Source organism: Molothrus aeneus, chromosome 24 (genome assembly GCF_037042795.1).
Source record: "Molothrus aeneus isolate 106 chromosome 24, BPBGC_Maene_1.0, whole genome shotgun sequence".
NCBI lineage: Eukaryota > Metazoa > Chordata > Aves > Passeriformes > Icteridae > Molothrus > Molothrus aeneus.
The window spans coordinates 2,843,317-2,857,164 of record NC_089669.1 but is presented as its reverse complement, the minus strand read 5'-3'; the positions used below and the strand labels follow the sequence as shown (position 1 = coordinate 2,857,164).

The 13,848-nt window shown below is 58.9% G+C and overlaps 1 protein-coding gene across 1 annotated transcript; it reads right to left on the bottom strand.

Moving 5' to 3' along the window:
- Positions 1-10,554: 10,554 nt before the first annotated feature.
- Positions 10,555-13,395, bottom strand: SNRPE (small nuclear ribonucleoprotein polypeptide E). The gene is made up of 5 exons (XM_066565234.1): positions 13,165-13,395; positions 12,933-12,959; positions 12,083-12,145; positions 11,409-11,487; positions 10,555-10,754 (listed from the first exon to the last, which is right to left on the bottom strand). The coding sequence occupies exons 1-5, from the start codon at positions 13,216-13,218 to the stop codon at positions 10,699-10,701; spliced, it is 279 nt and encodes a 92-aa protein (XP_066421331.1). The 5' UTR covers positions 13,219-13,395; the 3' UTR covers positions 10,555-10,698.
- Between the last annotated feature and the right edge of the window lie 453 nt (positions 13,396-13,848).

Genomic DNA, 13,848 nt, shown 5'->3' with positions numbered 1-13,848 from the left:
ACCCAGCGCCCCACACACCTCACGCCTCCAGCAGCTCCGGGAATTCCATCACCCACCTTCCCCCGGGAATCAAATCCCTTCCAGGGAGCAGCTGGAGAGGGACAGGGGCTGCCTCGGGCCACTGTTGACAAGGAGCCTTTTTTTTTTTTTCCTGCCGTGAAACCTTTAAAATGTTGTGTCAACACGGAAGGGCTGTTTATGTTTCACCAGCCGGGAAAGTTCCCATTGACTCCCGGCTCTTTCCTCCCCCACACCGTTATTTTCTGTTATTTTCTTCCCTGGGAATTTCTTTTTTTTTTTTTTTTTTTACACAAGGGCAGGAGAGAAGAGGAAGAGATGGAGCTGCTGCTGGGATTTGGGGTTTGCTGAGCTGAGCTGGAGGTTCTGGAGGGGTTTGGGAACCCACACCCCATTCCCAGCCCTCTCCCTGTCCCCATCCCAAAGAGCAGAGCAGTGACCTGGGATCATTTCCCATCCTCACCCTGAGGACTTCACAGGAAACAGGGGAAATGGGCTGCACCCACAGCCCCCAAACCCTAAAGGGGCTCGGTGGAACATTCCTATTAAACCCCATGGGACATTCCCATTAAATCCTATAGGACATTCCTGTTAAAACCCAGTGGGACATTCCCATATTCCCATTAAACCCCGTGAGACATTCCCATTATACCCCATGGGACATTCCCATTAAACACCGTAGGACATTCCTATTAAACCCTGTGGGACATTCCCATTAAACTCCATGGGACATTCCCATTAAACCCTGTGGGACATTCCCATTAAAACCCAGTGGGACATTCCCATATTCCCATTAAACCCTGTGGGACATTCCCATTAAACCCCATGGGACATTCCCATATTCCCATTAAACCCCATGGGACATTCCCATATTCCCATTAAACCCTGTGGGACATTCCCATATTCCCATTAAACCCTGTGGGACATTCCCATTAAACCCCATGGGACATTCCCATATTCCCATTAAACCCCATGGGACATTCCCATATTCCCAATCCCACCTGGAGAGGATGGGACAGGTCTCCCCCAGCCCCTCCGAGCCCCCTCCCCCGCTGGGGACACAGCTGGTCCCAGTGCCACCCCTGGCACGGGCAGTCCCGAGTGTCCCCAAAGCCACCACCCCCTCAGTGTCACCCCCCAACCCTGACAGGACCCCAAGAGGCCCCGGGAGGGGGGGGGGGTTATGGGGGACCCCGCGACCCCCGAGGTCCCCAAAGCCACTCCAGGGGACACAGGAGCTGTCCCCAGACTGGACAGGGACACAATTCCCTGCGGGGCCGGGGACACGCGCGGAGCCGGAGCCGGAGCTTTGTTGGGGTGGCCATGGCAGCAGCCGGCCCGGCCCACTCGGATTTTCACTTTCTGTTCCTTCCTCGCCTGCCCCGGTGGGGTTGGTGGCCGTCCCCTCAATGCCACCAGCACTGCTGGCCCTGCCCCTGGCACCCCTCGTGGATCTGCTGGGCACTCCCGGGACCTGCTGGGCACCCTCAGGACCTGCTGGGCATCCCCAGGACCAACTGGGCATTGCCAGGACCTGCTGGACACCCCAGAACCTGCTGGGCACCCTCAGGATCTGCTGGGCACCCCCGGGACCTGCTGGGCACCCTCAGGACCTGCTGGGTACTGCCAGGACCAGCTGGGCATCCTCAACACCCACTGGGCATTGCCAGGATCAGCTGGACACCCCAGAACATGTTGGGCACTCCTGGGACCTACTGGGCATCCTCAGGACCAGCTGGGCATCCTCAACATCCACTGGGCATCACCAGAACCTGCTGGGCATCTCCAGGACTTTCTGGACACTCTCAGGACTTCCTGGGCATCCCCAGGACCTCCTGGCCATCCTCAGGACTTGCTGGACACCCCAGAACTTGCTGGCCATCCCCAAGGCATGAGGTGCCAGGTGGGGGACAAGGGCACAGCCACTGTCCCTGTCCCTGCCCTGGTCCCACCCGGGACTGGCTCCCATGGCTGCCGCAGCGTTCCCGGAGCCTGTCCCGGCAGAGGAAGCCGGGACAATGGCTGGGGGGGCCGGAGAGCCGCAGGGCAGCGCTGCCGGAGCAGGGGGCACGCAGGGCAAAGGCTCGGCCGGGGATCGCCTTCCTTTTCCCAGCCCCGAGCCCTGCCCGAGCCCCCGGGGCCAGCGCGGCTGGGTCAGGGAAGGGCTCCGGACTCGCAACCGGCCCGGGGCAAAGCCGGGACAGGACAACAAAGCCGGGACATAAACCTGGGACAGCAAACCCGGCCTGTGGAAATCCCGGGTTGATGCAGTGAAGGCGCTGCCACTGCCCATGAGCTCACTGCCACCCACCCCTCAGTGCCAGCAGCTGGCCTGGTGGCACTGGCCACCTTCCAGCACCCCAAATCCATCCTTCAGCATCCCAAATCCACCTTACAGCACCCCAAACCCATCCTTCAGCATCCCAAATCCACCTTACAGCACCCCAAACCCATCCTTCAGCATCCCAAATCCACCTTCCAGCACCCCAAATCCATCCTTCAGCATCCCAAATCCACCTTCCAGCGCCCCAAATCCATCCTTCAGCAGCCCAAATCCACCTTCCAGCACCCCAATCCCACCTTCCAGCAGCCCAAATCCACCTCTGATCACCCCAATCCCACTTTCCAGCAGCCCAAATCCACCCTCCAGCACTCCAAATCCATCTTCCAGTGCCCCATTTCCTCTTTCCAGCACCCCAAATCCAGCCGGACTCCAGGCTCACCCCCCCAGTGCCCACCCTGGAGGTCCCCACCGTGTGTCCCCCCCGTGTGACACCGCTTGTGCCAACCCTCCTGGGGACACCCAGCTGCAATCAGGGATCCCCTGATTGAGGGGGACTCAATTCCCGACCTGCTTTTCACCCGGGCTGTTCGGATTGTCCCTGTCCCTGTCCCCGGCACAAGGGGCCAGCCCAGCCACACACGGCGGCAGTGCCACCACGGGGGGGGGGGGTGACACAGCCAGCCTGGCACTGTCCCCACCGCGTCCCAGCCGTGCCCAGACCGGAGGGGGTGACGCTGAGCGGGGAGGGACAGAGGGACAGCGGGAGGGACAGAGGGGACGGCCGGACCACACAGCGGGCCCGGGGGGCAGCGGGGCCGAGCTGAGCCCCGACCTCCCCCGGGGCCCGAGCCCGGCGCTGCCGCTTCAAAGGCGACACCGAGGCTGTCCCAGGGCTGTCACCCTCCGCCAGCCCGGCTCCGGCGGGGACCCGGTGCCACCCAGCCCCACAGAGGGGCTTTTCTTGTCCCCCCGCCTTTGTTTTCTATTTAGTGCTTTTGTTCCCCCCTCTTTGGGGCTTTGTTCCAGCTCGTCCTTTGTTCCGACGCCTTTGGTTTCTCTTCCCTTTGATGCTTTGTCACTCCCTTCATCTTGGTGCTTTTCTTTCCCCGGTTTTTTTTAAGGTTTTTTGGTTTGTGCTTTTTTTGTTGTTGGTCCATTTTTTTCTTTTCTTTTTTTTTTTTTTTTTTTTTTTAAGCTGGCTCTTTGGTTTTGGGGGGATTTTATTGGTTTTTTTGTTGTTGTTGTTGTTGTTGTTTTTTCTCTCCTGGCCGCTCCGCTCTTGGCATTTTTCTCTTTTCTGCTGCCTCGTCCACTCTCGGGTCACATGGACGCGGCCCGGATTGTCTCCAAATCCCCATTTGTCTTGTTTTGGTGCCTGCATTTCCCTGCCTTTATGTCCTTTTTCTTAAGAGACTCTCAGCGATTTCTTCTCTCGGCCGCGGGGAGATCGGAGGGAGGGGGGGGGGTCGGGGCTTAATTAATTAGCGAGTGTAATCTTGAGCTGCGGGATGTGCGGAGCGTCATTAGGGCTGTCATTAGGGTGTTAGGGGTTAGCGAGGATTTAAATACCAGCTAATTGCAGCCAAGAGCTCCCGACTCCGCCAAAAAAAAAAAAAATTCCAGCGGGGAAGAGCCGGCCTTGGGTTTTGGGGAGAATTGGGAGAAATTCCCGGCAGGGAGGATGAGAAACAGGAGGGGGTAAAAGGGTGAAAAATCGTCACTTGAGGGGTGTTCAGTGTCACTTCGGGCACTCCTTGGCACGGCAGAGCCAGCCCAGGATGCCAGGGCAGAATGGAGAGGGTTAAATGCCCTGCGGGTGGCGATTTTTCCCCGTTCCCATCACCCAGGGAACCCTTTGGAAACGGGAATTCGGCCGGAATTCGGATGGACGAGCCCGGGCGGCACACGGGGCCGCTGCTGCCACGGAGGGGACAAGGACTTTAATGTCACAGCCGTGACACGAGCGGCTCGGGGCACGTGCGGAGCCCCGCCGCAAGATCAGATACCGGGATTCGGGAGCCGTTTTCACCCCACGAGCGGCTCCGCTTTGATTTGAGCGCCCCAAACCAAGCTCGGGCACGGTGGCACCGCTGAGGTGTCGCATCACCCCCAAAGCGAGCTCGGGGTCCTTTTTCAGTGCCCCAAATCCCCCCCGTGCCGCAGGTTTCGAGCGGCTGGCGCTGCTCCCCAGCTGCCGAGGGGAGGAAACAGCCAAAATAGCAACAGGATGTGCCCCCAGATAAGGTGATCGATATCAGAAAGCGCCGCTTTTTCAAGGCAGAGCCGAGCCCAGCTGCTCGAACAGGAGATCGGCCCCCGATAGGGGCGGCTCCGGCTTCTCGACACCCCAATTTCTCCTGCCCCCGCTGGTTTTCGGTAACGCGGTGACGTCCGCGGGGTTTTGGAGGGGTTGGTGTGGGAGGAGGGGGCGGAATTCGGATGGGGAGAAGGGCGGGAGGATCCCGGGAGCTGCAGGGAGAGCTGGCTGATTTGTGGGATGTCCTAAAGGTGAGATTGGGGTGGATCTGGCTGCTGCCAACACACCCCAAAAAGTGCTGAGGGTGTAACCGTGATTCCTGGGGTGAGCCGGGCACTGGGGGACAGCTGGGAAGGTTCCAGAAGATTTTTTGGGATGCCACCTCCATGATCCCACAAATGAGCACAGGCACAGCCGGAGCTCTCCATGGGGGAGGAGTCCCAGGGAATGGGCACAGAGCAGCCCCAAACAGCCCCTGCCGACCCCAATCCCACATGGAAAACTGGGAACTGTGGCTCCAGGAGTGCCAAAACCTGAGCAGGACATCCCCAGGGACATCCCCGGGGACATCTCCAGGGGCATCCTCACCCTCCTCAGCCCTGCCCTGCACATTGTCCCCTCCAAACTGCGCCACCGCCCCGTGTCACCGGGCCCGGGTGACTCCTCCATGGACAAGGGGTGCCAGGGAGCCGTGCCAGCCGTGCCAGCCGTGCCAGCCGTGCCAGCCGCTCCCGGCCCCACCAGCACCTTCAGAGGTTAAAAACCAACAAAAGGAGCCGCAAAACCCATCCTGCAGGTCTGCCCGGTCCCGCGGCTCTTCAAATGCAAACTCCGAGCCCATAAAACCCGATTGTCCATCATAAACTCCAGACTGTCCATCCCAAAACCCCGAACTGTCCATCCTAAAACCCCAGACTGTCCATCTCAAAAACCCCAGATTGTTTATCCTAAAACTCCATCCCAAAACCCCGGATTGTCCATCCTAAAACCCAGGATTGTCCATCCTCAAACCCCAGATTGTCCATCCTGAAACTCCAGATTGTCCATCCCAAACCCCAGGATTGTCCATCCTGAAACTCCAGATTGTCCATCCTCAAACCCTGGGCTGTCCATCCCAAAACTCTGACTGTCCATCCTAAAACTCCAGACTGCCCATCCTAAAACTCCGAATTGTGCATCCTAAAACTCCAGGTTGTCCGTCCCAAAACTCCAGATTGTCCCTCCTAAACCCCCGAATTGTGCATCCTAAAATTCCAGATTGTCCATCCCAAAACCCCGGACTGTCCATCCCAAAACCCCCGCGGCTCCCGCTGTGCCGTGGCCCGGCCTGGTGTCACCTCCTGCTGCCACCCCCTCCCCTGGCATTGCCACCGGATCACCCTGAGCTCGCTCTGCCACGTCTTCCAAAGGGCTGAACCTGTTTTTATGGCAGAGCTGGCACCGGGAAGGCTAAAAAAAAAAACAAAAAAAAAACCCCAAAAAAGCCTCCCCTGATCTCTGTATCTGCAGCCATGCAAGGAATATTGTTCAGCGCAGCACAAAAGCATCCCTGAAAATAGAAGCGCCAGGGCCAGGCCTGCCAGTGGCTGTGTGAGATAACGTCTACTTGCAAACAGTGTGTCTTTGTGCCGCTGTCACTGTCCCCATTGTTCAGGAGCCTATTGCCTCGGGGATATTGTTCCCTCCTTTTGTCTCAGCCCGGCTCCTTTTTGTTTGACTTTACTTTACCATTTCATTCCTCTCCTTTGTGCCGCCGTTCTTGCTTTTGTCTCCCTCTCTCTCTCTCTGCCTTTTCTCTCGCTGATTTGTATTTAGCGATTGTTCCCGGCTCGCTGCGAGCACAAAGTGCTCCGGGCTCTTTTCTCACTCCATTCATTCCCTATTCAGGTGCGTTTGTTTGCCCGTAGGTACCGGCAGGAGCGGATTTGGGGGGGGATTTGGGGTTTTAGGGGGTCCTGGAAGCGGGCAAAGGGAGCTGGAGGCTGCTGGTGGCCTTTGGGGACAGTCAGGTCCCCGTGTGCACCATCCCCGCCCCAAAAAAAGCACCGGGAAAAGGACAAATGAGCCCCCAGGTGGAGCGGCCGAGGATGCTGGCAGGGACACGGGGGTGGCACCGGAGAGGTGACCGGGCCCGGTGCCAGCTGGGCCGATCCCAGAGCGGATCCGAGCCCAGCCGAGCAGTCCCGACCCTGGAACTGGCGGTCCCGGCTCCCCCCAGCCCCGCATCTGCAGCACGCCCGGATTTTAGGAGCCCCTGGAGGCACAAGGAGAACATTCCGCGGCCTCTCCCCTCCTCTGCACCGCGGCTGTGCCCTCCCGGAGCGACCCTCGGGGTGGCACCACCCACCCCCGCTGCCACTCCCCGGTGTCCCCAGCTGGGATTCACCCTCGGGACCACAGGGACAGCGGCTGGATCCCCTGGAGGTGGCCTGGGGACATCTGGGGAGCGGCTCAGAGGCTCCCGGGGTGCCCCAGACCCCGCAGGATGGGGGGCACCCCCTGCCCCCCAGGCCCTGCCGCCTCCTGCCCGGACCTGCCCGCTGCAGGGAGGGCTCGTTCCCAGAGCTACGAGGAGGAGGAGGAGGAGGAGGAGGGTTCGGATTCCCCAGGAATCCTTCAGGGCGAGCTGACAAGTGGCCACCCCCGGAGACAACAAAGCCCCGCTGTTCTCCGGGCACGGCCCGCGTGACCCGACGGGACTTTTCCATCCCCTCCCCGCCACCGAAACCCCGGAGGATCCAAGAGAAACCTTCTTCCTCCTCCTCCTCCTCCTCCTCCTCCTCCTCCTCCTTTACACACCCCACGCGAAGCGGGAGAGGCCCCGCGGGGACCCCCCCAGACTCACCCCGGGAACGAGGGACGGAGCGGGACGAGGGGACAGCGAGCGGCGAGCGCGGTGGCTCCGCGGGGCCAGCGGGAGCCCCCGGGCCCGGGCGGTCCCGGGGCCGCGGGGGGGGCGTGCCTGGGAATGGAGGGAGCGGACTGAGGGCCATTGTCTCATTGTTCGGGCTTCAAAGGACAATGGGCCATTGTTGTCCCCGGGGATGCCATTGTTTGCTTCCCCTGCAGATCCCGGCCGCGCACGGAGCTTTCCCGAGGGCCGGCTCCGTGTGTGGGACGCTCCAGAACAACGAGGCAGGAATGTTTCTTTCCTTCCCCACGCCCTGGTTTTGTTGGTTTGTTTTTTTTTTTTTGCACGGTTGTGCCATCCTGAAAAAAGGCACGGCCAGAGGGGATGGGACCACCCAGAGACCCCCCTGGACCCCGCAGGGATGGGCTGAGAGCGGGGGGTTCATCCTCCATCGCTCCATCCCTGCACATTCCAAGGGAGAGGGCACAAAATCCAGCCGGGGTGAAGCCGCTTCTGACTCCAGGAGCATCCACCCGGCAATATCCCGATTTTCCATCCCGCGGATCCCCCAGATCTGCCCCGGCACGGCGGCGTTTGGCTCCTGCAGCGCCCAGGAAAAGCGCTCGGGAAGGGACGGCCCGGCCCGGAGCGCTCCTGGAGCGGATTCCCGGGGCTGATCCCTCGGGGAAATTCAACGGAGGGGCCGAGGAAAAGCTCGGGGAGGGGGAAGGAGCAGGGAAAGAGGGGGGAAGGAGCAGAATTCCAGGAGCAGAGAAAGGTGCAGAATTCCAGGAGCAGGGAAACGCGCAGGGGAAAGAGCAGAATTCTAGGAGCAGGGAAGGAGCAGGGGAGCGAGCAGAATTCCAGGAATAGGAAAGGAGAGGGGAAGGAGCAGAATTCCAGGAGCAGAATTCCAGCCCCTCCGCAGCCCGAGGCGGGCCGGGGGATGGATGGAGCAGGAAAGGGACTCGCTGTGCTCAGGGACACCCTCGCTGCTGCCAACAGCCGGGAAAGGCGGGAGGAACTCCGGGAGCCCGGGATGAACCCCGGGATGAACCCCGAGAGAGCTCCGGGAAGAGCTCTGGGATGAACCCCGGAATGAACCCCGAGAGAGCTCCGGGATGAACCCCGGGAGAGCTCCGGGATGAACCCCGGGATGAACCCCGAGAGGACTCCGGGATGAGCCCCGGGATGAGCTCCGGGATGAACCCCGGAATGAACCCCGAGAGGACTCCGGGATGAACCCCGGGATGAGCTCCGGGATGAGCTCTGGGATGAACCCCGGGAGAGCTCCAGGATGAACCCCGGGAGAGCTCCGGGACAGCCCCGGGAGAGCCCCAGGAGCGCTCAGGGCTGGCACTGGGGGAGAAGGGGGCACTGCCCCTGCAGGAATCGGCCTGGCCGCGGTTCCTCCCCTCCCCAGGGCTGCGACCACCCTGGGGATGAAGCCTTGGAGCGATCCCAGCCCGGCCGGAAGAGCCCCCGAGCCCCCCCGAGCCCCCCGAGCGCAGCCCCGGGGCTGAGGAGCGCCCCAAGCTCGGGCTCAGCCCCTCCAGAGCTTTGTCCCCATTGCCCGCCTGTCCCTGGGGGTCACCCGGCCCCTCTGGGGGTTCCTGGGTCTCCGTCCCCTCCAGCCGCCAGCCCAGGAGGTGGCAGTGGCTGGGGACACGGGGAGGTGACAATGGCTGGGCACAGGCAGAGGTGGGCACAAACCCGGAGAGGTGGCAGTGGCTGGGGACACGAGGAGGTGACACAAATGGGGAGGTGGCAGTGGCTGGGGACACCGGGAGGTGGCAATGGCTGGGCACAGGGGAAAGTGGCAGTGGCTGGGGACAGGCAGAGGTGACACAAACCCAGGGAGGTGGCAGTGGCTGGGGACACAGAGAGGTGACACAAACCGGTGCCAGGTCCTTTACCAGTCCCCACAAGTGATTTGCACACCTGTGGGGTGACACACCCACCCTCAGTGCCCCCCAATTTCCTCTCCCACCTCTGCTCTGCCCTTATCTCACCCCCCTTATCTCATCAGCCCTGCTGATAAGGGCTCGTGGCTGATGGGGCCCCCAAACGGAATTTTGGGGCCAGCTGTCCCCAAACCCCTCTGTGGGGCCCTGCTGCCGTCACTGCCCCCAAATCGGGGCTCCCCTCCCTCCTGCAGGGCCCCCCAACATCTGCAGGGCCCCGAGCGGCTCCGGGCTCTGGGGGGGTGACAAAAAAGGGTCGGGAAAAGAGGAACCCCCCAGGAATCCTGGCCCTGTTCCTCCTCCTCCTGATCCCGGGAACTCCGGCCGGGATTGGGGTCGGGCAGAGCCGGGATTGGGATCGAGGAATTTCGGCCGGGATTGGGATCGGGGAATTCCGGCTGGGATTGGGGTCGGGCAGAGCCGAGCCCGCAGCTCCCCCTTCTGTCCAGAGCCTTCTGAAAGTTTTTCCCCGTTCTGACAGGAATTTGGGACGCTCCAGGCAGAATCCCCACAGAATTCCCGAGGCTCGGGAAAAGGAATTCCAGCTGGGAATGAAGAATCCCCCAGGTGAGGCAAAGCCGAGGTTTGAGGGAGGAATGGGAAGGGATTTCTTGGCAAAAAGGGATTTGATTTTGGGAAAAAGAGATCAGTTTTTTGGGGGGGGAGGGAAAGGATTCTTTTTGGGATAAACAAGTTACTTATTGGGGAAAAGGAATTGGTTTGGGAAAAGGATTTTTTTGGGATAAAGAGATTGGTTTGGGGGAAAAAAAGAGGATTATTTTTAGGATTAAGGGATTTTTTTGTGGGGAAGAAGGGACTGGTTTTTCCCTTTAGGAAAAAGGGATTTGGTTTGGGAAGAAGAGATCGGTTTTGGGATAAAGGGATTTTTAGGGGAAATGGATTTGTTCTGGGAAATTAAGAATTATTTTTGGGAAGAAGTGATGGGTTTGGGGAAGATGGGATTGATTTGGGGAAGAAGGGATGATTTTCAGGAAGATGGGATTGATTTGGGGAAGAAGGGATGATTTTCAGGAAGATGGGATTGATTTGGGGAAGAAGGGATTGTTTTTGGGATAAAGGGCTTGGTCTGGGAAAACCTGAATCCCCAGATCCAACCCCACAGGGAAAAACCCTTGGAAACCATTTCCCCCACCCCGAGACTGAAACCCCATTCCCAGACTTTGTTACAAAAACCCCATTTTATTGCCCAAAGAAAAGCCCAAACTACAAAACACGATTCCCAGAGGAGCTGAGGGGTTTCCCCCATGGCTCATCCCATTTTTGCAGCGTTCCCAATCCCATTCCCAGCTGGAGCAGCTTGCCCCTAACTGGAGACGCTCTGCAGGAGGGTGATGTTGTCCCCCTTCAGCATGATCCGACCTGGAACCCAACGGGAGCGGGAATGGGGGCGAGTTTTGGGATGGGAGCGCCCCAAAACCACCCAATCCCACAGCTGGAGCTCGGCCCCAAAACCTGGAGCCCAATCCCACAGCTGGAGCTCGGCCCCAAAACCTGGATTTCAGCCCCAAAACCTGAAGCCCAATCCTGCAGCTGGATTCCAACCCCACAGCTGGATTCCAACCCCAAAACCTGGATCCCAATCCCAAAACCTGGATCCCAGCCCCATAGCTGGATTCTAATCCCAAAACCTGGATCCTGCCCCCAAAACCTGGATGCTGGCCTCAAACCTGGATCCCAATTCCACAGCTGGAGCCCAGCCCCAAAACCTGGATCTCAATCCCAAAACCTGAATTCCAAACCCACAGCCAGAGCCCAATCCCAAAGCCTGGATCCTGGCCCCAAAACCTGGATCCCAATCCCACAGCTGGAACCCAACCCCAAAACCTGGATCCCAATCCCAAAGCCTGGATTCCAGCAGGATTTAAGGCCCCACATCCAGGTTCCAGGCTCCCACATTGGGATTTTAGGGTCCAACACCTGAATTCCAGGATCCCACACCTGATACTTAGGAACCCAGCCCCGGATTTCAGGTCCCACCCCCCAATTCCAGGCTTCCCCACCCCCCTGCCCTACCCAGCTGCTTCCTGGATTTGGTTTTGGAGTGAATTTCCTCAGCATCGTCCAGCACCAGGTTCATGTACTCATCAAAGCCCTGCAGGAGCAGCACCAACCTCAGTGAAAATCCAAAAAAAAACCCTAAAAACCCCAAATCCCCCCCAAAAAACTCCACCCCCTCCAAAAAACCCAAAACCCCCCAAAAAAAAACCCCAAAAAACCCACCCAAACCCCCAAAAATTTTAAAAAAACCAAACCAAAAAAAAACCACCAAAACCCCAAAAAATTTAAAAAGCCCCAAACCCAAAAAAAATTTAAAAAGCCCAAAACCCAAAAAAAACCCCAAAACACTCCAAAAAACCCCAAAGAACAAAAAACCCAAAACAAAAAAAAAACCCAAAAAACAAAACAAAACAAAATACTCAAAAAACCCCTCCACCCCCCCAAAAAACCAAATACAAAACAAACCAAAAAAGCCTCAAAAAACTCCAAAAAACTCCAAACCCCTCCCCAAAAAAGGTCCTAAAAAAATACAAAAAACCCCAACCCTCCCCCCCCAAAAAGAAACCCCAAAAGCCCCGAACCCTGCAATTGCCAGGAGAAGCACAAGGCAGAAATGGGTTTAGGGGAGGGGAGAAGGCAGAGGGGTGACCCCAGAGCAGGGGGGGTGACAAGGGGACAGTGGCACTCACGATGATGCAGCCCTCGATCCTCATGTTCACCTGCTCGTAGAGCCACACCTGGATCCTGGATCTCTGCAAGGCACCAAAAACACCTCTGGGGGGGCCCTGGGGGGTTCAGGGCCCATCCTCACCCCCGAATCAGGGGGGGTTCCCTGGGAATGTCCTGTGGGATGGCAGTGGGAGGAGCAGCAGGGACTGCTCTGGTGTTTGGATGGATTAAATGGAGAGAAATGGGGTTTAAATGGGGTTTTGGGAAGGAATTGCTCTCTGAGAGGGGCTGGGATGGAATTCCCTGAGGAGCTGTGGCTGCTCCAGCTCTGGGAGTGTCCCAGGCCAGGTTTAACAGTGGATAAAATGGATAAAATTTACAAAATGGATAAAAAAGATAAAACAGCACCCTTGGATGGTGGAAGGTGTCCCTGCCATGGCAGGGCTGGGAATGGGATGATCCTTAGGATCTTCCAACCCAAACCATTCCAGAATTCCATAAAAAATCCCAGTTTAGGACTCCTGACTCATTCCCAGCCTGCCAGTTTTCACAGAATCTGAGGCTGCCCCATCCCTGGGTGTCCCAGGCCGGCCTGGAGCAGCCTGGCCCAAGGGAAGGTGCTGCCCATGGCAGGACTGGCAATGGGATGATCCTTAGGATCTTCCAACCCAAACCATTCCAGAATTCCATAAAAAAATCCCAATTTCAGGACTCCAGACTCATTCCCAGCCTGCAAATTCCCACAGAATCCCCATCCCTGGCATGTCCCAGGCCGGGCAGGAGCAGCCTGGCCCAGGGGACGGTGTCGCTGCCATGGCAGGGCTGACATCGGGTGGCATTTGGGGTCCCTCTCCGCGGTGATTCACTCACGTTCTGCAGGTAGCGGAAGATCAGGTTCTGGAGCCGAGCGTTAAGGGCACAGCACAGCCGGGAGCTCCACGCACGGCCGGGACGGGACCCGAACCCCTGAGGGGACCCCGCGGGTGGGGCCTTGACCCCGCCATGGAACCCGCCCGCCCCGCTCCCTTCCCGCCCGCCAGCCCCGCGCTCCCCGCAGCCTCCCCGCGCTCCCCCGGTGCCCTCAGCGCTGGCGGCAGGATACGATGGGCTGCACCATCACCTTCTGCACCTTCTGGCCCTGCCCGCGGTACGCCATGGCTGCGCGGGGCCGAGGGGCACTGTGGGAGAGCGGCGGTGTGAGGGGATGGAGGAGCGCGGGGCACTGTGGGATGGCGGCGGAACAGGATGGGGAAACACGGAGCACTGTGGGATAGTGGAGGAACGGGAGCGGCACCGTGCGGGGCGCTGTGGGACGGTGGCGGTGTGAGGGGATAGCGGCGGTGTGAGGGGATGGAGGAGCGCGGGGCACCGTGGGATAGCGGCGGAACAGGATGGGGACACGGGGCACTGTGGGATAGTGGCGGTGGGAGGGGAATGGCACCGCGGGGCACTGTGGGATAGCGGCGGTGTGAGGGGATGGAGGAGCGCGGGGCACTGTGGGATAGTGGCGGTGTGAGGGGATGGAGGAGCGCGGGGCACTGTGGGATAGTGGCGGTGTGAGGGGATGGCACCACGGGGCACTGTGGGATAGTGGCGGTGTGAGGGCGGCCTTTTTTTCTTACTTTTTTATCATTATTTTTAGTTTTTTTTTTCTCTTAGTAGGGTTTTTTCTTGCTAGTATTATGGGGTTTTATGCCATTCTTTTATTTGGGTGTAATAACCATAATTCAGTAAAAAAAAAAAATCCCTAATTCCCCTAGCTCAGAGCTATGTCCTAAAACACTCA

What these genes read in the sequence shown, in the direction of transcription:
- SNRPE (XM_066565234.1), bottom strand. Translation starts at nt 13,218, where the DNA reads ATGGCGTACCGCGGGCAGGGCCAGAAGGTGCAGAAGGTGATGGTGCAG. An exon ending in TCTTCCGCTACCTGCAGAAC is followed by an intron (nt 12,146 to 12,932) that starts GTGAGTGAATCA and finishes GGTGCCTTGCAG; the next exon opens with AGATCCAGGATCCAGGTGTG. An exon ending in GGATCGAGGGCTGCATCATC is followed by an intron (nt 11,488 to 12,082) that starts GTGAGTGCCACT and finishes CTGCTCCTGCAG; the next exon opens with GGCTTTGATGAGTACATGAA.